This window comes from Neofelis nebulosa, chromosome 7, assembly GCF_028018385.1.
Source record: "Neofelis nebulosa isolate mNeoNeb1 chromosome 7, mNeoNeb1.pri, whole genome shotgun sequence".
Taxonomy (NCBI): Eukaryota; Metazoa; Chordata; class Mammalia; order Carnivora; family Felidae; genus Neofelis; species Neofelis nebulosa.
In genome coordinates, this window is record NC_080788.1 from 118,989,945 (window position 1) to 119,017,684 (window position 27,740).

At 47.8% G+C, this 27,740-nt stretch overlaps 1 protein-coding gene and 1 long non-coding RNA gene across 9 annotated transcripts in view; one reads left to right on the top strand and one right to left on the bottom strand.

The window, feature by feature from the left end:
* Positions 1-27,740, bottom strand: part of DPF3 (double PHD fingers 3) — a 304,745-nt gene that overhangs the window by 91,429 nt on the left and 185,576 nt on the right. For all 8 annotated transcript variants that reach the window (XR_009264602.1, XM_058739560.1, XM_058739557.1 and 5 more), the window contains exons 4-6: positions 27,098-27,225; positions 20,090-20,185; positions 11,698-11,776 (exon numbers count right to left, since the gene is read on the bottom strand). Coding sequence is in view for 7 of the 8 variants with exons in the window: in XM_058739560.1 (XP_058595543.1) it covers positions 11,698-11,776; positions 20,090-20,185; positions 27,098-27,225 (303 nt within the window). In the remaining variant the exon portion in view is untranslated. The remainder of the gene's footprint in view (positions 1-11,697; positions 11,777-20,089; positions 20,186-27,097; positions 27,226-27,740) is intronic.
* On the top strand, positions 25,306-26,436 carry LOC131517459 (uncharacterized). The gene is made up of 2 exons (XR_009264603.1): positions 25,306-25,475; positions 25,820-26,436. It is a non-coding gene; the product is annotated as an uncharacterized LOC131517459 (long non-coding RNA).

The following is a 27,740-nucleotide window of genomic DNA, read 5'->3' on the forward strand; positions in this document are numbered from 1 at the left end:
ACACCTCCTTAATCATTCCGCCATCCAGTTCTCTTCCATTCGGCCCTTCTGAGTAGAATCCTATGTCCCCTTGGGCCCAGGACACATACAAAAGGAGGCCATTTTGACAGGAGATTCCTACCCTGCCAGACCGGTTCATAGATGTTTGGGGCTCCCTGTACCTTCCTGACTTCCCTGTGCAGAACCATCTGGGGGACGGAGGAACACCTACAACCAATTCCCAGGGTGGGGAGAAGCTCCAAGTGGGAAAAGCCCTGCCATGCCTTGGCTTGGGACAAAACTCAGGGATACTTCAAAAAGCCACCACATCAGACTTGCATACTCATGCAAGTCGATGACCCTGTGACTATTTTTTTTTTTTAAGTACACGTTTAATTTACTCTAACACTGCATGAGGGTTTTTTTTTTTTCAATGTTTATTCATTTTTGAGAGATAGAGCATGAGCAGGGGAGGAGCAGAGAGAGGGAGACACAGCATCGGAAGCAGGCTCCAGGCTCCGAGCCATCAGCACAGAGCCTGACGCAGGGCTCCAACCCATCACCTGTGAGATCATGACCTGAGCCGAAGTTGGACACTTAAACAACTGAGCCACCCAGGTGCCCCTCCTCTATTTTAAATGCCTAGGCCTCACTCTAAGAGCCAGTGATGGCTCCACTGAGCTCAAATGGTAGGAATAGTCCAGGTCCTGCAACGTGTAGGCACCAAGAAGCTCCTCTTGGGCAGGTCCAGGGGGGCCACTCCTCCTCTCCCAGAAGCCCGGAGGCCAGCAGTGTGGGTGGCCCTCGGCAGGCCTGGGGTCAGGCCCTGGCTCTCCTACTAACCCCCTGTGCACCCTTGGACAAATTCCATACTTTTCTGGGCCTTTGTTTCCCCCATCTGTAACACAGGACAGTTGAATCAGATGATCTGCAAGTCTTTTGATTCTAGCACTTCATGATTCTGTTTGCTCTGGGCTCTCTGACGCCTGTAGGCCTCCTGAAGCAATGAGTCCCTCAACTCCGATACAAAACCAGCATAGGCTGCAGCCTAAGGATCCACCCAGGGCTGCCTCCACCCCTCTCCTTCCCCTACCAAGCCAGGTCAGCAGCTGCCTTCCTGTGGCTTCATTTCTTCTTCGAGGCCACACTTGGTGCTTATTTTAAACTGAATTCTTCCGGATAGAAACACAGGGGGATGGGATAGGGGTGGGATGTAACATCCTGATTTTTCAAAGCCACATTCCTTGGGGCCTGGCACTGACCCATGTATTAGGAAGGAGCCCAGAGCCAGGATCTACCAAATGCCAGTGATTCGCAAGTCCTGTGTCTCCACAGAGGGAGGGCATTCTGCTTATTTTAGGAATTTGCGGTATATGAATGTGACTCCGGCTTTTAAAAAACAGGAAGAACGGAGATAAAGCAACAAGCCTTTCATCTCTAAATACTATATAACCTGATTTCGGATCCCCAGCAGAGAATGCAGAAACTCCCAAAATCAATGCATTAAATGTGTTAGTGGGACTCTTTCCTGCCCTGCTGAGAAGCAGGGTAACAGAGTTCTGGGAAAGTGTGGGGCCTGCCTTCCGGGGTCAGCTCATTGTCTGTGTGACCTTGGGCAGGGTACTTCATCTCCCCAAACCTCAGTCTGCTTGTCTGGAAAATGGGGATGATAAGAGTTCATATCTCAGATGGGTGCTCTGAGAACTGAATGAGCTCATCCCTATAAAGTGACTGGCACATAAACCAATATCCACCATTAGCTATGCTCCCTGGCTTCTCTGGTCCCTGCCAACTCTGACGGCCAGTGCACAGACCAGAACTGGGGACCCAAGTTCGGTGTGAGATAAGTACCCTTTCTTGGCTTGGCATAAAGAAAGTAAGTATTGAGCACAATTATGAAACAGACAGTGAGCTAACTGTTTTTATGCGTAGTCTCATTTAACCCTCTTGGAAACCCTCTAAGGTGAATCTCATTGTCCTCACTTGACAGGAGAAGAAAGTAAAGCTCAGAGAGGTTTTGGGATCTGCCCGAGGCCGCAGGTTCAAGTCCTGGACTTCTGATTCAAGAACCATCTTCTGGCGCCCCTTGTAGAGGCCGTATCTTCATTTCTTATTCTAGTGAGTCCTACACTAGCATATCCTTAATGTACTTAAAGGGCAAAATATAAGTCTTCTTTTAATCATACAGTAAATGTTTAAGTAATAAATATAATTGTCAACATTTCTGGGGAAAATAAAGAAAGGTTAAAAAAAATTAGACATATTACCATAAAGCATGGCAGCCCCCCAACATTTGGGAATCTGGCTAGTGTGCTCTCCCTTGGGATCTCTGGGTGAATCTCTGACATAAATGCCACCTCGGATTCAGAGCGGGCTTTATTTCTTTTTTTTTTTTTAATTTTTTTAATGTTTATTTATTTTTGAGACAGAGAGAGACAGGGCATGAACAGGGGAAGGGGCAGAGAGAGAGAGGGAGACACAGAATCCGAAGCGGGCTCCAGGCTCCGAGCTGTCAGCACAGAGCCCGACGCGGGGCTCGAACTCACAGACCGCGAGATCGTGACCTGAGCTGAAGTCAGATGCTTAACTGACTGAGCCACCCAGGCACCCCAGAGCAGGCTTTATTTCTGAGTCCCGACCCATCCAGTATGTCTCACTGACCCTTACCTGAGGTAGGCACCCTTCCACCTACAATATTGGTGTAAGTGCCCCACTTCTTTCAGGGAAACAAATGTCCATTAGCATGTGTTAAACATTTCTGCCCACATGTCCTGTTTCCACAATCTCTGATGTCAAAGTTCCATCTCTCTCCAAAATTACCTCCTCCTCTAGCATATTCTAGTTAAGCCTCCCTCATGCCTATATGACCCAAGCTCAAGACTTCAAGAGTCATCGTTGCCGCCTCCCTCTCCCCCGTGCCCCACATCTTATCTGTCCTCTGCCTGGTTCTGCAGGCTTTTCATCCATAAAGCCCTGCTCGTTTGCCCTGCCTGCTTTGCTCCTGCGGTCATCATCACCCAGACTTCGTGTCTTCTCCTATCTCCTTCTCAGCCATCAAGCTTCATTTCGGCTCTCTCCCCTGAACACCTGCTTCTCCAGATTAACCTTTCCAGAGATGTGTCTGGATCATCATGTTCACCACTGACTCTGCAGGCCAACCTCTAAGCAAATCAGTCTGGCATTCCCAGTACCCTTGTCCAACACCGTGCCCCCCAATCTCCCTACCCAAATGCTCGGCTCTGGCCAAGCTGGTCTCCCTCTTGTCGTGCTACATGCATCCCACGTTCATCAACATTTTGGGAGCAACCACTGTGCTGGGGCTGGGATGGAGGATGAATGTAGCATAGCTCCTGCCCTCTGAAGGCTCCCTTTCCAGCCTGAAGAACACACAGACAGACAGAGAGATTGCTATCATCCAACGGGACAGGTGGCCTACACAAAGGTATGTACAAGGTAAGGTAGATTCCAAGAACAAGTGAGTGATGCAGGAGGTGAGGAGACATTGCAGGGGAGGGAGGGAGGCATTGCTGACTGAGATCAAATTCTGGCTCTGCCATTTATTTGCTATGTGACCTCAGGAAACTTAATTAACTCTTTTCTCCCCGGTTTCCTTATCTGTAGGATGGAGATGATCATACTATCTGTCTCACGGCACTTTTTTGAGGGTTAAAGAATTAATATAGATAAAACCCATAGAACATTCCAGGCCCATAACATAAGTCAACAAACTTCTGCTCTTACTGATTACCTCCCCCAGCCCACCCACCTACCAACTCCCACACATACCCCTCCATCCCTAGAGAACAAAATCAAGTCAGTACTCATTCACTATAGATCTGCTGGGCATCCTAGGGAGACACCCTCTGACATACCAGCTCCCACCCCCTGGCCACTCCCTCCCCTGAATTCTGACAGGGCTCTCAACCTACTCAATGAAATTTTCCTGATGGGGTGTTATCTCTATGATATCAGCCTTATCTTTCCAACTCTATTGAAGATAGAGGAAATAAGGAACAGGCAAAGGAGGAAGAAACCTTCCTTCGGGACATATCATGTGCATTTTTATGCACAGTATCACATATACCTTTCCCAACCAGTATTATCCCCACTCCACAGCTGAGGACACGGAGGCTCCCAGCAGCAAAATGAATTTTTCTCAGAAAGTCCCAGATAACAAGCTAACAAGCAGCAGAACCACAATTTGACCTCGGCTTTTTCTCACTCCAAAGTCAGTGCACGTTCCTCCTCATCCAGCTCTCTCTAACCTGGACGGCCCTGACCTTGCTGCCTACTTCCCTTACTCCCCACCATGACTTGAAGTAAGAGAAATCAAAGGCTTTGCACCAGGCCCTCTGACCTCACAATGCTACTTCTACGAAATAATGAAAGCATACGTGAAGATATAGCTGCAATATTGTTTTCAATAGCGAACAAACTTTAAACTGTCTAAATGTCCAACAAGTGGAACACTGATTGAGCAAACTGGGGCATGTCCACGTAATGGAACACCATATAGCCCTAAAATGTCATAAAAATGTCTTTATTGACCTGGAATGGTGCTTTTCATGTATTGTTGAGTGGGGGGATGGGTTAAAATGGTATGTATCATTTCGTGTGTGCACATGAGTGTGTGTGTGTACACATTTGTGTGTGTGTGTGTGTGTGTGTGTGTGTAGAGGGAGAGGAACAGAGACACAATCCTCAAATAGTATACAAAACTAGAATGTAAGCTACCTCTCAGGAGTAAGACTATGAGTGATGTTTATTTTTCCTTTATGATTATCTGCAATTTCTGATTTTTCTGCAATGAGTATATATTCTATTTCCATAGGAAAAAAAATATTAAAAAAAAAAAAAACTTCTACAAACGTTAATTTCTATCCTGTTGTTGGTCATCCACATCTTGGGAGGAATTATTTGCCACAAAGTTTTCATTAAGCAACAGCTAGCTGAGAACAAGCTCTGGCTGGAGCAGAAAATAATTCCAGAGGGTGTGGGTTACAGCCCCAAAAAGGCAAACCAAATGGTTGAAAGCTCCAGAGGTGTAGCCTGGGGAGGGGAGGGCAGGCAGTGGGAGCAAAGGAAGAAGAGAAATGCAGGTGTGAAGGGGGCAGAGAGAAACTGCAGCTTCTCTTCAGCCCTGCCTGTGGCCTGCTCTGCTGGGACACTTTGCAACCTGTGTCCACGACACGATGGCATTTAAATATTTAAACAGGCCCAGCTTTGCCGTAACGAATGCACTCAGTCTCCAGGGATCAATCCCTTGCCACAGGCCCTGCTCCACAAATCAAGTTTCTGGGGCACAGAGCCCTTCCCACCCTCCCCTGCCGCACCCCATGCAAAGACCTGCAAGATAATAGTGTGGACAACTGAGTGATGAGCCCGGCTTCCCTTCAGTGACAAGGGCAGCCAGCCTGAAGGCCGCGTTATTGGCTTTTCCACTGCAGCTCCAAGCTAAAAGCACATGAGCCTTAGAGAATGCAGGGCCTTAATGCCCTCAAAAAAAAATTTTTTTTTAATAAGACTGCCAGAGTCATCTGGTTTTCGCTGTACACTCAGGTATGGGGGAATCCAGAGTAATTTTAGAAGGCTGAGGTCAAGCAGATTTTCTGGGACCACCTTGGGCACAAGCTGTGTCTGCCTCAGACACCAGTCCACCCATCCCACACACCCCCTCAGCCTGTGCATGGCAGTCCAACATCATCTCCAGGACGAAGAGCCTCCTTGTGAGGTCACTGCCTGGGAAGGAAGGAGCCCACTGTGTGGGCAGGTCTGGAGACTCAGGAAAGGGGCCCCCGCGTTGACGGATCAGGAAAGTGATGTCCTAGCTGCTGAAGTCTGAAACCAGGACCAAATCCCCAGACTCTTTGCTTTTAGCTCCATACCCTTCCCCCTCCACTATTCCACCATCAAGAAGAGGAGGAAGGGACCCGAACCCTATGCTGACCCTGCCCCAACTGGACATCCCCCGCTGACTTTCTAGAAGGGAGGCAACACTGTGGAGTGGCCATGTTTTCGGTCATGGGCTGCACAATCAAACATACGTGTCTGTGGGGTGAGGGTGGTGGAGAACAAAGTTTTTACTGATAGGGAGGCTGAGTTGAGAGCACCCATTCCTGAGGTGTGAATACCCCACGTGACTCAGAGGTGAGTCAGGCTCCCACGAGGGCTTTGATCATGTCTATTTGCTTTTTGTCACTAATCCATCCTAAGTCCCCAGTTTGTGTGTGTGTGTGGGGGGGGGGGTGGGGGGGGTATTTTAATAGATTCAAATGTAAAAGGCTTAAAAGTATATAATCTATTCCATTCTACATCAATTATCACGACTACCTGATTCCAGCTTGCCAGACTGACACCTAGAAGCCATCTGTTAACAGTGGACATGGCTTGACCTCATAAATGTGTGTGATCATTAATTCACTTTTAAAACAGGTTTTCTCCTCAACTCTCAGGAGAGCCAAACTCCAGGGCCAGGGGAGCATATTTCACCAGCACTTTGTGTGGGGGTGTCCTGGGGTATGTCAGCTCCGGAGCTGAAGAAGCCAGGATTCACGAACCAGCTTCAGCATGAACCAGCTGGGTGACCTTGGACAAGTCCCTTCACCTCTCTGAGCCCCAGCTTCTTCACAGCAGATCAAGGTCAACTGTCCCTCCCTCTCAAGGTTACTGTGAGGATTTATAGAGACAACATATGTAACGAGCTTAGCACAATGCCCTACACACTGTAAGCACCATTAGCAAGAGTTAACACTGTGATCAGAAAAACTGGGGACAAAAGTAGGTGTTGGCAAGGATGTGGAGAAACTGGAACCCTTGTATACGGTTGGTGGGAATGCAAAATGGTGCAGCTGCTCTGGAAAATAAGTATTAAGGTTCCTCAAAAAGAGTAAAAATAGAATTACCACAGGATCCAGCTACCCCACTTCTGGGTATGCATCCAAAAGAACTGAAATCAGGATCTCAAATATTAGCACCCTTACGTTGACTGCAGCACCATTCACAATGGCCAAGATGTGAAAACAACCTAAATGTCCATTAACAGATGAGCTGATAAAGAAAATTTGGTAGATACACACAATGGAATAGTATTCATCTTGAAAAAAGAGGGAATCCCTCAATATGCAATAACATGAATGCATCTTGAGGACATTATGCTAAGGGAAATAAGCCAGTCACAGCAAGACAAATACTGCCTGATTCCACTTACACGAGGTATCCAACACAGTCCAATTCATAGCATCAAAGAGTGGAATGATGGTTGCCAGGGGCTGGTGCAGAAGGGGAGTTAGGGAATTGCTAACCAATGGGCATGAAGTTTCAGTCAAGCATGATGAATAAGCCTTTCAGATCTGCTGTACAACATTATACCTAGACTCAGCAATATATATTGTACACTTAATAATTTATTAAGAGGATAGATGTTAAGTATTCTTACCGCAGTAAAATAAAGTTAATTTTTTAAAAAAATATTTTAAAAACTGGGGGAAAAAAAAACTTCATAGCTTGCTTCCACTGTGCCCAGCAAAGGGGTAAATGGGTGCTTTGCTCCTCCCTAAATGGCTGATGCTTAGAGACAAATGGTCTCCCTCTCTCCCCCTGATTATCGTCCCATCACCACCATCTTCTCTCCTATGAGGTTTCTTGAACATAGACAATGGAAAAGTGGGTCTCATCTGGAGTCAGCTCCAGTGATGCTAACAGAAAATTCAGGGTAGGGAGCAGTTGGGGAGAGAAGAGAAAAACATTTAGAACATCCCGGTAGCCCGACCCAAGGATTGCTTTCATATGTCTGTCTCCAGTCATCATCGCACCTCTAAAAGGGGGCTAATGATACTGTTAGGATTTAAAGCTATTAAGTAAATTAAAGCCAAGTGCTGGATTGCTGAGCTTTATATGGGACTGCTGAGTTTTAGATCAATGTGGGGGGGGGGGGGGAATAAAAACAGGAAAGGAAAGATTCTAAAGAGACCAACTAAAACAGTGAAGTGAGCCTATGGCACTTGACCTGGAAAATTCCTGAAGACTCTAGAACTTTCAGATGCAAAAAGCAGGGAATAATAAAAGAGCTGAGCAGACGGAGGCCAGAAGCCTTTGAATGTGAATGAAGTAGACCAGTCACTGTCAAAAGTCAATATTCAGAAATATCCCCTGAGAAGCTGTCAAAAAAATGCAGGTTCTTGGGTCTGCTCCCCATGGTTCTGATGGAGGGGGTCTGGTATGAGGCCCGGGAATCACATTTTAATAAGTGTCTAGGTTCTCTCTGTGCAAATGGCCCAGGTCCATGCTTTGACAAACACTGACAGCCTTCCCCACAAAGTCATATTCAGTTGCTCTGTTTGTGAGTAATGAACACTTTTCTTTGGCAAGACACTGAAAGGGAAGAAACAGAACCACAATCCTTAAGCTTGGTAAACTTTCAGGATAATTAATAGGGATTGGTTACTTGCTGGAAAATGAAGCATTCACATACACACATGCCACGGATTGGGTAAAAAATAAATTATGTTCGGATGATTGAGTATTTCTCTGAGATGGAATAAATTCAGTGGCTGAATGAAAGGAACAGGCAAACTATCTATCACCTGAAGTTAGCAGCTAAGATAACATTTCAGCCACGCGTCGGGAAAGGGATACTTGGACCAGGAACATAATAGGACAACTACATTTAGGAATATAAACCATTCAGGGTTAAAGGTAATCACATCTGAAAGATAGCTCCTACTACCCCCACATAAACCCAGAAAGAGGTGGTGGGGTACAAGGTGGCCTAATATCTTCATACATAATTCGAAAGATGGAGGCCGGCTCACGCAAATCCCCACGGACAACACAAAAATAGCAGGGATGGCGAATCTGTGAAGAATGGAATTCAACCACGGGGCAATGTCTTTAAATTTGCCTTTATCAAATCTTGTGTAATGAAGTCACATATTACTGTATCTCTTTATTGAGACTCAATAGGGCTAAATGTAGAGTGATCTATGGAAGAAGGAATAATCGGATGCATTAAGTAGAAAAGAGCACGCACCTGGAGAGGCATCAGCACAGGGGTCAGGACAGGCACTGCATGGGAAGTCGTGTGGCAATGGGGTGGCCAAGTACTTCTGTTCTCTACACATTAAGAGAACTGTATTAAGAGCCGATGTGTAAAATAAACAAGGAAATGTGTCTGTTACTCTCTGAGCCGCTTGGCCTTGGTGTTACTTCCAGTGGGAACCCTGAGCTTAAATGTAAATCTGGGAAGGAATTTAAAGCAGGCCATCACAGAGGTTATGGGATGTGACCCCAGATAAACCAAAAAGACAAGGGGATGTTAAAAGAGCCTCCAGAATAGACAAAATGTTCAGTGTGCCTCTTTGTTGGGAAAAGATGCACAAAAGATAAAGGAGCCTACAGGAGTAAAAAAAAAAAAAAAAATTAGCTCCTATTAAGGAAAAACAATCATTCAGAGCACAGTTGGAATCATGGAAGAAAGGGTAGCTTATCGTAACACCATCCCTGGGGACACTCAAGGAGGTGACCAGACACCTCTCTACTTAGGATGCATTAGAGATTATTAAAAGCATTCCTTGCTCAGTTCGGGGGGAGAGGGTGGGCCTCGTGACCTCTCTAAAGGTCATTCCTATCCCAAAGGATCACTTGTCTGAAGGGCACCAGATAAAAATAAAGTCTATTAATCACCAAGCTGCCACACAATTTCCTAAGAGGGCCAGAAGAGAGAAGGGCAATCTACAGTGGACGTTGGTCCGTTGAGGGAGGAAAAGGGAGGCAGCACCTGTGTGGGCAGAGCCAAGGAATCAGCTGCTGAGACTTCCAGAAAGCCAACGTCAGGCCTCCGTTTAGACCTCCCAAGCATCGCAGGGTAAGCAGAAGGAGGAAGAGACTGTGGAGATGGGAACAGGAAACAGCGAATGACAAGAGAGTCCCTAATCACAGCCACAGGACCTGGGGGGGGGGGGGGGGGGAGGTAGGGAGGGACGGGCAGGATGCAAGCACCTCACCCAGAAAGAGGGGAGCCAGGCACGAGAGGGACACCCACAAGGTAGCTCTGTGGAGGTGACCTGTCAGGAGGCAGGCGGCAGACAAAGAGTGAAGAGAGAAACCGAGAGGTAGGTGAGGAAGGGCACACGGGGTGTGTCTGCGAATACAGGGGACTACTGGCTGAGAATCCACTGAAAGCCGAAAGAGATAGAGCAAAAAGTAACCCCGCCATCTATGGGAGCAGACAATCACATGACAAAAATAAAGCTTTGGAAGAGAGGGATCGAATGGCAATGCCCCAATCCCAGAGCAGCTGCTGGCACTCTTGAGAGCTGGGCTGCTCCAGCCAGACAGCTGGGAAGCCTGCTCCACGAGGGTCGGAAGGACCCTTCCCACAGGGCTCACCTGCTCGGGCTTTTATGCAGCAGAACAAAACGGAGCCCCTTCTGGGAGGCAAGACCCAGGCCAAAGCAGGCACCTCCTGATACTGTCATGAGACATCAGACCCCATGCCCTGCTCCCTCCTCATCCTGGACCAGAAACCACTTTGGGAGGGACATGTTACCTGCAGGAGTTGTCTCAGCAATGCCATCTGTACGGTGTATTAAGCAGCCAAATGGGGGTCATGGAGTTTGAGTTCTTCTAGCAAAATGTTCTCCAACCAGCTGTCACCCCACCGGGCACAGAACAACTTTTTGAAATCAAAAGAGGCCAGTGAAGAGGGAGGAAAAGGACACCACCCCCGAAGTGCTCCCTGAGCCCCCTCGCCCCCGTTCGCCCTCTGCTTCCACGGAGACGGCGGACACTGCGGGACGGCCTTGGAAGACCCACCGTGCCAGGGCCCTGCCTGAGCCACCTCGCAGCCCTTCCCCTGTGGCACCGCTCTGCATCCTCGGAGGGGAGAAGACAGGAAGGGAAGATGGTCAGAGAGTGTGGCTTCGAGGGCTGTCCTTGTTGTGGAAGGAGGGATGGCACCCCATCCAGTGAGAAGAAAAGTAGGGCAAGGATTTTAAACCCACCCCCCAGCGCGCTGGTGGGTGAGAAAGAGAACAGCTCTCGAGCTGATGGCCATCCCTCCAAAGGCTGAAGGTTTCTGGAGGCACACCCGCTGCCCCTGCTCCTGCTCTCCCTCAGCCCCAACCCAGCTCTGTCTGCACCCCCTAAACCCAGGAGCTGGGCTGTCCTTGTCCAAGAGACGCCTCTGAAGCAAGCAAGAAAGGCTGGAGATGGATCGAGGGCCATTTATTAAGCTAAGTCGTCGTCAGAGAAAGATTCATAACTCGCCCTACCTAGGACGGGAGAGGGAGAAGGAAATTAAAGGGAAACATGAAAAGCCAGAGGAGCCAAGTACCTTGGTGGAGGGCTTTGAGTTATGCTTTTGTTTGTAAGTCTCTGAAACAGAGAAAGAAAGAGGATGAATCTTCAGGAGACCAAGAGAGTGAGAGAGAGAGAGAGAGAGCCAGAAGAAAGCCACCAAGGAGGCACTGCCAGAGAAAGGGGGCCGGCATCAAAGGCAGGAGGCCTCCCTGACTTGCTTGTCCTTCATGCACAAACACCTGGGCGGGCGGGTGGCAGCAGGGGGAGGTGGTGACTTTGCTGACAGGGCAGGCATGCGAGCTGGGGTGCAGGCCCAAGAGGAGGAGCCAGTGAGGCCGAGGCTGGGGGCGGACAGCCAGGGAAGCACAGGGAAGGGGGTGCTGGGGGCAGGGGCAGGAAGGCGGCATCTGCCATACTTACTGTCACAGACGTAAGGTTTGTCATGGTCTTCCTGAGAGGCGGCGTCGTGCCTCCTCCTGCCACCTGCAGAGCCACGGGCCTGGGGAGACAAGGGGGGGGGGGCGGAACCAGGAGGCTTGTTATCGTAACGGTTACAACAGCTCCTGAGCACACACTCTGTGAGGCCCTGGGCATCGCACCTACATCTCCTCATTCAATCTTCCTCACGACATTTGAACCAATACCGACCCCACTTTACAGGCCAGGAAACTTGAGGCCCAGAGAGGCCCAGGTAACTTGCCCCAGAACACTCAGCTAGTCACGCGTATCATCTCATTAAATGTTCACAATTCCAAGAGAGGTCCTACTATGACCTCCGTCTTACAGATCGGGAGGCCGAGGCAGCAGCCCGTTAAGTAGCTTGCCCAGGGTCACTCAGCTACCAAGTACGGAGCCAGGCCGGAAACGACAGTCTGACTGCAAAGCCTACATCTGCCCGATCCCCCTACTCTACTGTTGCCACAAGGACCCCCTCCTCCAACCGCTTAGCCTTCTAGCTTCGTCGACCCCACAGGGAGATGCCCACCCCGCTCCCCTCAGCTGACCGGATGACGGCAGATCGGGAGCAGAGGCCGTGTGCCCGCAGTCATCACCCCAGGTGCACGCTGTCCCCTGCAAGTCTCTTAAGAGCCAGCCAGGCCTGGTATCTGGGCCTAGGGCATGAGCCCGGGCATGGCGCAGAGCTCCCTCTGGCCTGCTCAGCCTACCCTGTGGGGGTGAGCTTCAGCTGAGGCCTCCCTGTGTGGTCTGCCTCAGGCCTCCAGCCAGTGACAGAGACCTTGACGCCTCACAGTCTCCTGGGGCTGGACTCCCGATACCACCACCCTGCGTGCACCTCCAGAAAGGGTCGGCGTACCCAGGGGTGGGGCTGGGCTGAGCTCTACCTCCAAAGATAGAGGAGAGCAGCCAAGAGAGTGCTGGCAACTCTGCAGCCCCAGGACGGTGGCTACAGAACGCGGCAAGGTTTATTTTTAAACCTTTATAAGTCCCACATGGTCACGTGGGTAGCACCCTGGCCTCCTCCGGGTCATTCTCTGGTAATAAGTAGCAGTAAACGCCCAACCAGGGAAAGGGCCTGCTGGGGTTTTTGGGGACAGAGAAGGAGACGCAGCAGATGAGAAATAAAACATGGCAGCCACCTGGGGTGCGGGGGGGAAACAGGGCAGTCCCCTGGGCTGGGCCTGGACAAGTGGCCCTGGAGATTTCAGGGTCGAAAGGCCTGTGGCTCACACACACACACACACACACACACACACACACAGGCACGCACACTCTCTCACTCACTGGGGATTTCACAACGGAAAGGCCTGTACCCCAGGCCTGTGATGTTCACACACTCTCAAAAAACACACACACTTCACAGTCAACACCACCTGCTAAGCTACCACCTCCACCATCGCCTCAGCTTGTCTCTCTCCAAAACAAATTACAGAATTCCACCCCCCTCCTTCCCTCCCTCCCACCGCTTTGCCTCTCTGCCTCCCCACCCCCCATCCGGGCACAAGGCTGGGGCGACAGCCAGCGGCCCCCTCCCCTGGCCCTCATCACTCAGAGTTGACCTGAAGAGGGAGCTGTGAGGTACTGCAGTCACCCCCAGGCACTGACAGGCCTCCCTGCCTGCCCAGGACGACGACACGGAGGCTGGTCACCCTCAGCTGCCCTCGCCGCCACCCTCCCCCACGCCCCCACGGTGAAGCCAGGGACAGCTTGACGTGTGCAGCCCGCAGCCCTGTCACAGCCGCCTGGAGCAGGTGAAAGCAAGTGAAGCAGAATGACAAGCCAGCAGCAGACGCGGGGAAGGGGCTCTGAGAGACTAAAAATACCGCCTGGGAGAAGAGGAGGAGATAGGACAGTGCGCACTCCTGGGGGACGGCCAGCAGGAGGGGGAGGGGCCCACTGAAAGCCAGGGTCGGGTTTCACTCTGCAGGGCTGACCAGCGAGGTCACTTCCACACTCTCCTTGCACCTTGGTTTCCTCAACTGCAAAATGGGCACGTGCAGGGAACTCTTCCTGTGGCAGCGTTACTCCTAGGGTCTCCTGGAATCGCCCAAACTTGGAAACTCAGAATCCTGCTGGTCTTTTTCAGGGGTCACGTCCTCAGGGAAGCCCTCCCTCACCAACCTATATCCACTCACCCTACTCCATCGTTCTCCTCTCCCTGCCCTGCTTTGTTTGGTCCCAGCACTTAGCACCGTCTGACATTATATTATTCCGTCTCCCCAACAAGAATATAGAAAACACATCTATGTGGGCCACGCTATACTCAGAACCTGGCACAGGGCCAGCCACTTAAGGCGCACTTAATAAACCTTTGCTGAATCAATCAGTCAGTCAGCGAGTCAATCATCTTCAGTCCTTCTCCTTCATTCTTTCTACCCAAGTGCTACGGTTTCTTCCCTCCAAGGCCATCTTGGGCTTTGCATTTCCCTTCTATTCCACATTTTAATCCAGGAGCTCATCAACGGGCCCCTGAACTGCTCCAAGAATCCACCAGCTGGGGTCCTACCTCTGCACTGCCCTTCCCAATCCAAATGCATGACCCCCAGACCAGTTAGACAAAAGGAGTAAATGACAGAGCCCATAGTCATTTATTCATTCATTCATTGCCATCTAAAGACCACTGACACATCCAACAGCAACCTGGTGCTAAATCCATCAGGTTCACCTCATGCTCATGCTATGTCCTTGTCTTTGTTTTTATTGATCCCTGTCAGGGACCAGCCTCTGCTCTGCCACCCACACTGGTCCATGCTTTAGCCCCACTAACATCCACTCCTCCAAGAACCTTCCTCCTGCCAAATTGAGGAGTAAAAAGAGCATCAGCGTTAAAGTCAGACAGGCATAGGTTTAAACACCAGCCATGTGTCTTTAGACAAGTTACTTCTCTAAATTTTAATTTTCTCAACTGTAAAATGGGCACAGAAACACCTTTAGTGCAGAGTTGCTGAGAGCGTTTGCGCCAAGAGCGTGTGAAACCACAGGGGATTGCGCCCCGTCCACAGGAAGTGCTCGATAAATTATTTCCCCTTCTTGCCCAAGCTGATCTCTTCTCTCTCCTCCGAACTTTTATTGCATTTCGTTAGTGCACAGGCAGAAGCCTGCTGTTTTCTAATTGTATCATGGCTATTAATATTTTCTCCTCAATTCAATCCCGAGGTCCTTAAAAGCAAAGACAGCATTTCATACGTTATTATGAGCCCCCAACACTTAGATCTATGCTGGGCACACAGCATCCAAAGCTCTTGCACATGTATTAGTTCAATTCATTCCTACAATACAGCGTGAGTTACAGAGGGTAACATTATTCCCATTTGGCACTCGATGAAACCATCTCTAAAAGGGTTTATGATTCGTCCACAGTCACAGGGTCAGTAGAAGGAGCAGGACCTAGGTTTCCAGACTCTGTTCTCTAAAATTTTAAAGCTGACTGTCCAAAAGAAACCAGTCCTCCCTGAGAACTGTCCACCCCATTCCACTCCTCATCATTCAGATACTGGTAAGCCACAACAGCCATGATTGTACCACATAGCCCAGCCCCACTGGCCACAGTGGATTGGCTGGCTCAGGAGTCACATGACCTAAGCTGGGCCAATCAGATTCTACCTATAAAGGATTTGGAGCTGGGAAAATGACTCCAGTGGTGAGCACACACACTTGAACTGGCAACCCATCTATTCAGGAGCTAGGAAGCCATGCACACAGAGAAGCAGGAAATCATCTTTTGGTAGAAAAATAAAGAAGCAGAGGCCACCCGCTGCCTGGGTTCCTTATTCTTTCACGGTCCTAAGTCCCTGCCATTTTCTTGCCCTTCCTAAGGGTTGCATCTTCAAAGATTGCTCATATTTGGGGCAATGACCCAGCAGCTTTTCAAATACTCCATATTTTTGCCGAAGCTGTTGCGTTTCTTGCAATTAAAAGACCCTCGACTAGCACACACTCAGAGAGCTAGTTCCTCTATAAGAGTTGTTCTCAAGTGATGGTCCAGGGTTCCCTGGGATTTTTGAGACCCTTTCTGCTATCAAAACTATTTTCCTAACAGTACCAAATAGCACTAGAATGTTACTTGAAACTTTACACTCTCAATTCTCTCACAAGTGCACGGTGAGAGTTTTCCTGAGGCTACCTGACATGATAATGTCATCACTCCGTGTGCTGGTGTATTCTGAAGGTTAACATTTTTTTATGCCTTAATTTCTAGTATGGTAAGTATCACTGGTTATAAACCACCAGAACAATAGCTTTGGGGGGCTCTCAGTAATTTTTCAGTAAAGAATTCCTGAGAAACGCCCCTGCAAAAACAAAACAAAACAAAACCAAAAACCCTGAGAACCATAGCTCCACATCCTTGCTGTTTAAAGTGTGGCCCTCAGACCAGCAGAGCTGGCATCACCTGGGAGCTTGTTAACCAGGCAAAATCTCAAAATCTCAGCCCTCCCCCCCACCCCCCAGACCCACTGTGTTAGAATTTGCACTTTAACAAGATCACCATGTGCTTCGTATGCACATTACAGTTTGAGAAACATTGGACTGCACCACTGTGCATCAATACATGGTTACTGATTGATTGATTGACTGATTGATAATACTCACATGGATGCCTTCCAGCAATTTCATGAATTTTAAAGAGCCTGGATTTCTTGGGCTAAAGTTACCATAGACACAGTCATTAATTGTTGGGCCTGAATTTCCCTCACCCCTCAGGGTATCTCCATTGTCAAAGCTCCAAGAGTTGTTCCTTTACACCCTCTGAACAATGTCTAGCCTTTATTAAGCACTCAGAATCGGCTGTGTATTATTACTCACATTTTAATTATGAAAAACTGAGGCCCAGAGTGCTTACATAATTTTATCAAGATGATGAGGTTAACATTACTTCACCCAATGTCTAGTAAATAAATGGTGGAGCTGGGATTTGAACTCCTGGTTCAAACAAGGCAGAGGCTGTTCTTATAATCACTACCTTACCCTTGGCTTCCTCAGTGGGCACACAGAGCACCTGGGGATCTTGTCAAAGTGCAGGCTCTAATTTGGTCCATCTAGGGTGGAGTCCAGGGTCTGGCATGTTTGACAAGCTCCCAGGTGATCCTGAGGCTGCAGTCCAGGAGCCACACATTGAGTGTGTGTATGGCCTTGCTGCTGTCAGTCCTCACAACAGAAATGCTCTCTAGGAACCAGCAGCAGCTTGAATATGCCACTTAAAAGGGTAGTTTAACTGAGGCTGTGGGTGAGGCAGCTTCACACTTTTATTCCAGCATAGGCAGGTTCACCCACACTCTTCTGGGTCATCGCATGGCTTCCACCATGGGTGACAGGTGCACAGTGTCACTGCACAACATAGAGCCCTTCAGCGGCCCCATGGCTAGCATCAAGTAGGCCTGGAATTAGTCTACGCCCCATCCAGCTCCCTGTGTTCAAGCCTGCTCTCAACTCCCACAAAGTTGAAATATAGCTTTCCTTTCTTTCTCATCATTCAGTCATTCATTCAACATGCTGGTCTTGGCCATATTATGGGCACGGGGCCAGGCATGACTCAGTGGCAAAAGCACAGACCTGTGTTCAAATCCCGACTTTTTTTAAATTCATTTTTTTTAATCTTATTATTATTATTTTTTTTTTAGAGAGAGAGAGTGTGCGCAAGCAGGGGAGAGGGGTAGAGGGAGGGAGAGAGGGAGAGACAGAGAGACAGAGAGAGAATCTCAAGCAGGCTCCATGCTCAGTGACGAGCCCAATGCAGGGCTTGATCCCACAACGCTAGGACCATGACCTGAGCTGAAATCAAGAGTCAGACACTCACCAACCGAGCCACCCAGGTGCCTCCTGACTTCTTTTTTACTAGATTAGACGACCTTGAGCAAGTTACTTAATCTCTCTGAGAGTAATAATACCAGTTTTGGGGAACGAAAGAAGTGCTGGCCAATAGAAATATAACATGAGCCACACACATCATTTCAAATTTTCTAGTAACCACATTTTTCAAAAAGAGTAAAAAGAAAAACAGGTACAATTAATGTTACTACCATATTTTATTTAATCCACGATATCCAAACTATTATCATATTAATAGAAAAATATTCATGAGATGCTTTGCATTCTTTCCTACTAAATGTTCAAAATCTGGGGCATATTTGACATTTACAGCACATTTTACTTGGAACTGGCAGTATTCTAAGTTTTCATTGTAAAGAGCCTCATCACATGGCCCAGTGTCCAGAAAGTACACGGTGAGTACACAGTGACTGTTGCTGTCACTGCTGAGTTCTTACAGAGGAGACACCCAGCTCATATCCATGCACTTTTGAGTTCAATCATCTAGATTTAGCTTGGGAATAGAGAAAACATGAAAAGGACCACTCTCTACAATCTACTCAAGGAACTTTGGTTTGGGGTGAGGGAAGGGATAGAAGCAAGCCTGGAGGCACACAGCTCTTGGAGTTTGCAAAAGGCCCAGAAATCCTAAAGCCTCCTCCAAGGACGGAATTGGGTATTCACTATTTTGTAGCCCCCAGTGAAGTCATGGGTCTAGGCAAGTTTACCCATGGCTGCTAAAGCAACCAGATGGAAACTTGATGGGGAACCTTTTAAGGAGAGATCAGGCTGACAATACCCAAATCCACTGGTCCATTTTCCCCCAAGAGCAGAACAGCTGGACAACATGTACCTCCTCATGTAATGCAGTAAGAAGCACAGGGAAGATTCTTGCCCCACCAAAAAAAAATTTACACATACACAAATACCCTGAATCTAATCAGGTCTCTAATCAAACCACCAGTTTTCAGAAAATAAAGAGGATACATTAAATACCACCAATCTGCCAAACCTAGAATGTGGGAAATTCTACAAGATGAACCACCCAAGTTTTTCAACAAATAAATGATGTGGAGAAGAAAAAACTATGTATGTGTGTGGTGGGGTAGAGCAAGGAAGAGGCATGGAACAAAAGAGGCTTATGTTTCAAACAAACCAACTGTAAAAAGGCACTTTTGAGGAAATCATCAGGGACTAGATAGTAGATATTAGAGTAGTTGTTATTTGTACTGGGTATAATAATGATATTTGTTAGAGATATACTCTGAGGTATGTGCAGGTTAAATGACAAAATGCCTATGACTTCCTTTCACATATTCTTCCAAAAATTAAATAAATATATAAACCAACAACAAATGGGAGTAAAGAATAAATAAAACAAGATCATTACTGAAGCTGGCTGGCAACTATAAAAGGCGTGACGCATGACAGGGTTGCCCTGCCCAGCCTGAGAAATTCCAGCCCCGTCAGCAAGTCAGAGCATCTGAGCTCAACGTGGGCAAAACTGGACTGTTTGCACCATTCACCTAGGAACTTGCTTACAATACAGCTTTCCAGGCCCTACCCTAGACCTCCTAAATCAGAACTTCTGGGAGTAGGGTCCTGGGAATGTGCACTGCAATAGGCGCCCCTGGTGATCTTGATGTATACTAAAGCACAAGAAGCACGGGAATAGAGAGGCTTGCCATAATTATCACGGGACCCAAACCCACAGGCCACCCAGGACTAGCCTCTTATCCATGGGAGGGGTAAGGATCCTGTCCAGAGACTGAAGGAGCCAGAAGACTGAAGACCAATTCTCTAGATGGAAAGAAAGCTTATCCTTGGAGGTCCCTTGTCACCTGGTTATTTTCAGATGCCCTTGCAGACCCCTGAGTGTGACTACCAAAAGCCTACTGGGCTTGGATACGAGCACTCTGGAGAAGCAACCTGCATGTCTGAGAGCACCACTCAGGCTTGGGTCCCTCCCCTCAAGGACCACTCCCATAGGCTTATACCTTCCACCTTGGATTTTTCATCTGCCCATTTCCCAGGCTCCTGGCCTCCTCTTGCCACATCCCCGGCCCACACCAAAAGCCCATGCCCCACCCATTTGGAAACCATTCACGGCCCCCATGCTTTCCCAGCATGATTCTACTCTCCACCCAGTGAAATATACCCCAAAGCAGGTGACCTGACCTTGTCACTCTGGGGCAGCCCCAGGGATAGGAAAATTCAACCTTCTTTTAAGATCAAGTAATGGGTCCAAAAGTCACTTTCTCCTCATCCTCTACCCTTCTCCAGACCCCACCCCAACCCTCCCAGGACCCTCACTGTCCCCTCAGGTTACCTTCTCCCACTTCCTCTCCCTCCTGTAAGGGCTGAACTCTTACAGGCTATCACCAGGGGTCAGAGCTCTTCTGGCATTTTCTTCTCTGAGTATTCATCAAGGGAGGCCGTGTACATGAGCTTTGTCTGCTTGAAGTGGGACTTTGGGTCTGGGGACCAGTTGTGCTTCCACCCTTAGTCTCCCTTATCTCTTCCCTCCATCATGGCGTCTCCAGCTTACCCGTCCTCTGGTCCTATTCTTTCGCTTGGGAATATCCTCTTCTAAATCTTCTTCTTCATTTCCTTCTTCTACATTTTCATCATTTTCCAAAACCCTCTGAAAAGACAAGAAAATAAACAAAAGAGTTGAGAAATAAAATGCAAAGGAGAAAGCCATCCGGGGGTGATTTGGGTGGGGGGGGGGTCTGTTTTGTTGTTATGTTTTAACAAAACAAGACGCTGCCATTGCTTGGGAAGCAGGGCCTCCGAGATGCTGCCCAGAGTCTGAGCTCTTGGCGGTAACAACTCTCTCAAACCCTTGGGCCCCTTCCAGCCCAATCCTCCCAGAACACTGACTTTTTTCAACTATTTTTACCCAAGAAACATTTTCTAAAAAGAGAATACTCTGGTAGAGGCGCTTCTCTATGTGGACCCAAGATGTTTTTCAAAACTTAACTTTTTTAATGTAATTTTCCTTTGCTCCTAAATATGAAAATATGTTCCTTCTTCCTCTGCCATTCTGGAACCCTGCCCTGTTTGATGAAAACAAGTAACTTCCTGTTCATCTGACCAGAATTTGACATTAATGTGTTGTTCTTAATCGTCTATTGTTTTTTTTTTCAAGAAAAATGGGTTTTCATTAAAGCACATTACTTGTAACGAAAGCTTAAAGATCATGAATTTAATTATCACTCTCCAATAGCCCTGTGAGTCACATAGCAGCAGAGAATCCAATTCCCATTTTACAGGTGAATAAACTGAGGCTAAAAGCAGTTTTGATTGCCCAAGGTCGTACAGTGAATCCAAGACCAAAGTCAAGTCAGGTTCATCAGCCCAGAGTTTTCTGTTCATTTCTCAGCCCTATGCCTGAAGATTGAGGTATATTATGTAGACCCTTCCTGTAGAGACATGAACACTTCATTCCCTTTGGGAGTGGGGAGGACAGGTAAGATGTGTACTTCTAGATTTTGGGGAGAAATGAAAGATTGTGACAGAGGACCCAGCTCCCCAAAGTGAAAGGGGGATGGAGCTCACTGGACTCCATGTCTGGGGCCCTAGGAGCTTCTTTATGGACTCACTGTGTGACTTTGGGAGAGTCATCATGTCTTTGTGCCTCGGTTTCCCCAATTATAAAATAGGAATTCATTTATTCATTCAATCAACAAACATGTGTCTAGTGCTGACTACATGGCTGTACTACATGCTAGACAAGCCACAGAATGACTACAGTCAGGCCTGGCCCTAAAAAGATTCCACAGTACAGTGAAGGGAAAACAGATTTAAATAAAAACCACAACCATATAGTTACTACTGCCATAAATGCAGTGATGGGCAGGTGCAAGCTGCTAGGAGAGGCTGTTAGAGGGAATTTTACCTAATCTGAGGGTCAGGAGAGGCTTACCTGAGGAAGTGACCTAAGAGAGCTGAGATGTAAAGGATGAGCAAAGACTAGCCTGGGGAATGGGGATGGAGGGCACGGTGGGAGGGAAAGTATTCTGGGCAGAGGGAACATCATGAGCAAACTCCCTGAGGGAGGAAGAGGAATTTGGCTTGTCCACGTTGCAGAAAGAGGCAAGTGTGACTAGAGCTCAGTGACTCAGAGAGAGACTCGTATGAGATGAAGCTAGAAAAAAGGCAGGCACCATATTATACATGATAACAGCATCCATCCACGCTTGTGATGGCATGACAATCACACAAGCTATGAAAAGGCTTACAAGCAGCACACACTGCACTGACATGTGGTCTCACCATCACTGTTCAGGTAGCCTCCTGGACAACACCTCTGGCCTGTCTTCCAAGCAGGAAGCCCAGGAGTGAGTTTCCAGGTACCTTCTCCCACTGCCTTCATGTTGGAGTTCTCTCCCAACCACAGGGGTTCACATAAGGTCTACATAATACACCTCAATTTACTAGATCAAAACAGATCTAGTAAGTTCTCCAGCTTCTCTACTGGGCTTACTTGGGAAGCCATCAGCTGACAGCACATGGGGGTTCTCAAGGCCAACCACAGCCATCCAACAGAGAAGCAGCTCTGTCTGCTAGACACGACCTGTGGCCCATAGCTAGAAAACATCAGCCCAGGTCCCAAGCAAGCCTCCTAGGCTCTCTGCATCTTGGCTCCCTGAACCATCAGTGGGAACACAAGTGAAAGTCAAGCAAGACAATGACAACTCAAATGTTCTGCAGACTTTGATGAAAAGATGCAGTGTAAATATCAGGTGTTGTTGTTATGACTGTTGTTGCTGTTCAAACAGCTGTCCTGCCAACTTCCGGGTCTTGAAGTCATTTAATCATGGCGAGTTCCGAGTGCCTCATATTTAAAGGTCATTGCCTCTGGCATCTTGTACAGTATGACTCCACTCTCATTTTTTATTATGAAGGGATTTATGACCTGCAATATGGACTCAGGGTTGGAAGATAAAACACTGGTTGAAGGTTGCTGAGTTAGTCTCCAGGAGTGCTGCCTGGCCTCGATGTCCGGAAGTAAAATGACTTCTCCCTCCCTCTTCCCATTGGTCTCCCTGTGTCTTGAGAACCCCTATTCTGTGCCCCAGGCTTCAGATGTGTGTGTTTGCATTTCCTGCAATGTGGCCCCGACACCCAGAAGCCTCTCTGCATAACTAGGGAGGAGCCAGGAGTCCCTAACAAACAAAGCTCGCATTCAGGGCTCAGGAAGCACAGGGGGCGTCCTGTGCAGAGGAGTCGAGGGCCGGGATCCAACTTAGATGCAGCTGATCCCCCACTAACATACTTGCATTCTCTGTCCAAGGACATTATCTGGAAAATAAACACATTTTAAAATAACTTTTCTCCCTGTTACTCTAAACAGTCTTTACGGTGATGATAACAATGGTTTGTGGTTGTGTTTAAAAAAGAAGAAGGAATGCCTTTTAAAGACTCCATTATCTCTGGCCTGGAACACTGCAAAGCCTCCTAACTGATTTTCCTCCCCCCACCGGCCCCGTGTCCAGTCTCCTTTCCAGGCAGTAGCCAGAGGGATCTTGAAGAAACACATATTCGCTCCCCTGGTTAAAATGGCTTCCTTTTTCACTCCCATGAAATCATGTCCTGAGAAGCCAGAGTGGTTTGACCCTGCCGGCCCCTCCTACTCCATTCTAGGCCCTTCCCCCCACCGGCACGGTCCTCTAAGCCACACAGGCCTTCTGTCGAAATTTTTTTTCCCGTTTTTCTTTTTATTTCTTGACCTACAATATTACATCAGTTTCAGGTGAACAACATCATGATCTGACATTCTCTGGCAACCACCAATCTGTTCTCTGTATCTATAAGTCTGGTTCGGTTTTGTCTGTTCTGTTTTTTAGATTCCACATATAAGGGAAATCGTGTGGTATTTGTCTTTCTCTGATTTATTTCACTTAGCATAATGTCCTCAAGGTCCATCCGTGTTGTCACAAATGGTAAGATTTCATTCTTTTTCAGAGCGGAGTAGTATTCCATTGTGTATATATACCACATCTTCTTTATCCATTCAGTTGGCCATCTCTATGTCTTCTTTGGCAAAATATCTGTTCAGGTCCTCTGACCATTTTGTAATTGAATTGTTTGGGGGTTTTGTTGTTGTTGTTGTTATTGTGTTCTATGAGTTCTGCATCTTCTGTCTGTTCTTTCAAAACTACAAGCTCAGACCCATCTCGAGGCCTTCACACACACCATTCCTCTACCCAGAAAGCTCCTCCCCACAGCCTCACTTCACTTGCTCCTTCCCATCCCTTAGGACTGAGGTTAAATCTCTTATCTCCCATAGGACACTACCTAGAATCTGTCCCTCCTCTCATATTGAATCTTCAGACTCTGTTCTTTTCATGGTCATTTATCCTGAAACGCAATTATTGCCTTTGTTTATGTGTTTTCTGTCTATAGATCATACTAGAATATAAAGGTGAACAGATGGGACTGGTCTCTCTTGGCTTCTCTGTCTCCCCAGAACCTAGCACAGTGCCTGCTTAGAGGAGGCACTCGATAAACTTTGGTGGAATGAATGAATTAAAAAAATGGAACAAGTACAGTCTATACACTACATATGTGCCTTATTTTACTAACCAAAGCCAATAAGAACGTGTAAACTCATTTGGCTCATGGTCCTGGTTTTGGCTTCTAGCACAGTAGATGGCAGCCCACCTCTGCACATATCAGACATTCCATTTACGTAGGAGATGTTAGTGATGATGATAATTCCACAGTGATGACCCATATACTGGCCCAAGGCTGCCTGAGAAGAACCCGAACCAGCTTGAAAGGGTGAGACTACCTATCGCTAGAGCATCAGGGCTTCTGGGCAATGGCTCTGTCCCTTCCACTGATTCTGTGAAATTAACGCTAACTGCACAATACAGATGTGACAGACCTTAACTTCAAAGACCTGAAAGTCCAAAATCTGGGGCAAAGAGGGGAATACATGAATAGGGAAAAAAACAAACAAGAAAGGACTAGGCACCCTAAATGTCAGTGACAAGAAGAGATCCCTCTGGCTGTGGGGCGATCAAGAAAGGCTTCATGAGGTAGGTGGTATTGGGGCTGAGCCTAACTGATGGGTGGAATTTGTACACATAGAGTAGAAGAAAAAATTCACCACATAAAGGATACAGCATGACCACAGGCACAGAGGGAAGAAGACTGAAGAAGAGAGGAGCTCAGGAGTGAGGGGAAATAAGCCTGAAAACTAGGTTAGGAGCAGAGAGAGGAGCCCCAAGATCAGACGCATCATTTTGGATTGACCTAGTAGGAAACAAGTGTTTCAGCTAAGTTTTTTAAACAAGGGCTTGGCACAAGCTGAGCTTTCTTTCGGCATGAAAGATCAGCTAGCAAAGTAGGACATGTTAGAGAGGGGAAGGACGGGGGATGGGGTGACTCCCAGGAATCTGTTCACTTGCACATCCGTTCAAGAGATTATTTATTGTGTACCTACTACGTGCTAGGCACCATTTGCATGCTTCAGATATATTAGTGAACAAGACAGACAAAGAATCCCACCCTTGAGTTTACATTCTATTGGAAGAAAACAGAAAATAAACAATACATAACAAATCAGCAAATTACAAAGTATGTTAGATAGCGATCAAAGCTATGGGAAGAAAAAAAGAAGAAGCAAAAGAAAGCAGAGTAAGGGAATCGGGGGCCCTGGGGGGCAGGGAGGACACAGGATGTGGTAGCACACACAGTGATTGGGGTAAACTTCATAGAGAAGAGACAGGAGCACAAAGTGAAGAAGGGGAGGGTGAGGGCCCAGCTGAGGTCTGGGGAGAGGACTCTGCAGGCAGAGGAAATGGGCCGAGCAAAAACCCCGAGGCAAGAGAGTGCCTGGTGTGTTCTAGAAGGAGCAAAAAGACACCAGTGTGCCTGCAGCAGAGTGAGCAAGGAAAAGGCGAAGCAACCGAGTCGGAGAGGTAAGGGGCCTTGACTTTTTGTTCTGGGACAACAGGAGCCTGTGCAAGTTTGCAGGCCCAGTAACAACAGGATCCAACTTAGGTATTAAAGCCACTAGCAAGGGCGTCATTTAGAAAGCAATTGCAGGGGCACCCGGGTGGCTCGGTCGGTTGAGCGTCCAACTTGGGTTCAGGTCATGATCTCACGGGTCATGAGTTCAAAGCCCCGCATCGGGCTCTGTGCTGACAGCTCAGAGCCTGGAGCCTGCTTCAGATTCTGTGTCTCCCTCTCTCTGTCTCTCTCTCTGCCCCTCCCTGCTCACACTCAAAAATAAATAAACATTAAAAACATATTTTTTTAATAGAAAATAATTGGAGCCCTTCAGACCAGAGATGACAGCAGCCGGAACCAGGGCAGTAGCAGAGGGACCTGTTAAGAAGAGTCTGTGCTCTGGATTTGGGTTGTGGGCACAGCTCACAGGATTCCCAATGAACTGACCGTTGGGTGTGACAGACGACTCCAAGGGGCATTAGATGCATGGAGGTTACAGCTATTAAGGATTTTTACTAGGGCTGTAACTCTCAGGAGGAGAGGAGGCAGCCAATAGAAGCCACGTTGTGACATGGAGAAGACCTGACCATTCATCTGAACACGGGATGGCAGAGAAGGAGGCCAATTCACTGCTTCGTTCTACATCTTTATTGAGATTCGACTGCCGGGCACGTGCAAGTCCCCAAGGGGACAACGGTGAACACAACAGCATGGTCCCTGACTCAGTGGAACGCCCTGACTTGCTGGTACTTAGGAAGCAAACCAAAACTTTAACTGTTATTGCTTTAATTATAACTTCAATGAATTAATATGCAAATACTAAACATTAAATTAGATATACAATTAATAAATATGTAATATGATATATAATATGTGTCACATAAAATATAAAGTATAATAAAATATACATTTAATATAAATGTAATTTGATTTTAATAATTGAATTATATTTAATTATTAATGCTATTGTTTAATATTTATATTAATTAATATTACTACAATATTCTGTGCCAACCGTTGTCTTCAAGACCAGAGATTCAAGGCAGATAAATGAGAAATGGTGAGAGTGTACCATTAAAATCTTGAGTAGGAAGAGCCCCATAGGGCTGGGAACAGAGGGTGCTAAACAAACAGGGAGGGACAGGACCCACCAGCCCTGCCTGAAGGGTGACTCCTACACTGGCCTTGAAGGAGGAGAGGGTGCTGTGGACTAGAGCTGAGTACAGGGTGTGAGCAAGTGGCAGCGGAGGGCAAGGGCTCACTCAGGACAAGCTGGTGTAGACGACCCCCGAGGTTTCAAGACTGAACTATGGACTGTTTGCTCCCCAGGGGCAAGGACTCCCTCTATCTGGTTCACCATCGTGTCCCCAGGACCCAGCACAGCGCCTGGCACACAGCAAGCAAAAAATATATTTTGAGTAGACACGAAGGGAGAGGAATAATGACTTCTTCTGGGGGATGGGGGACAGGTTAAATTAGAAAAGAATTTGCGAGTCTCCCAGCAGCAATGCCATGGGGCAGCCAGTGCCAGAGTTCTGGAAGCACAATGGTGACGCTCTGGACACACTTCCCACAGCGGGCACGGAAATACCTGTATTTCCTGAATGCTTTCCTCCTCTCTGGCATCCACCTTCTTCTCAACACCCTCACCACGGAGCAAGGCTTCCAGTGTGGTGCTTTCTGAGGTGAAGCCATCCTTTTTCAGGGGCAGCTCCACTTCTGAAAAGTAAGGACAGAGAAGCAGGGTCAGGTCATTAGAAGCAGGAGGGACAGGAGGGACAGCAGGTGGCCCTGAGGGCACGCAGGAACCAGAAGCTCTGGGTAGGGCTAGAGACAGCCTGCGCTCTCTCCTCTGGGTGGAACAGGAACACCGGAGTTGGATCCAGCTTTTTCATCTCCTGTTCACAGTCCCAGAGTCAGATTCCAACCCTGCTGATACCTGCACAGACAGCAGAGGCAGCACAGAAACGGTTCCAGATGGACAGTGACTACGGGCAAGGTGCATCTAGAGAGTGAGGGTAACAATGCCCAGTACCCCACAGGGCTGTTTTGTGGGACATAAATATGTTGCTTTACCTTGAAGTGCTTTGAAAACTCTACAGCAATACACCAACATTAGCCTCGAGTCTTACCGTTCTCTCCCTCTACCCCAAGTCTTGTCTGGCAACTCCATGACCTCCCCTCAGCCACCCTGCCTGCCCAGCTCCAGGTTGCTCCATGAGAAGCTACTCTGG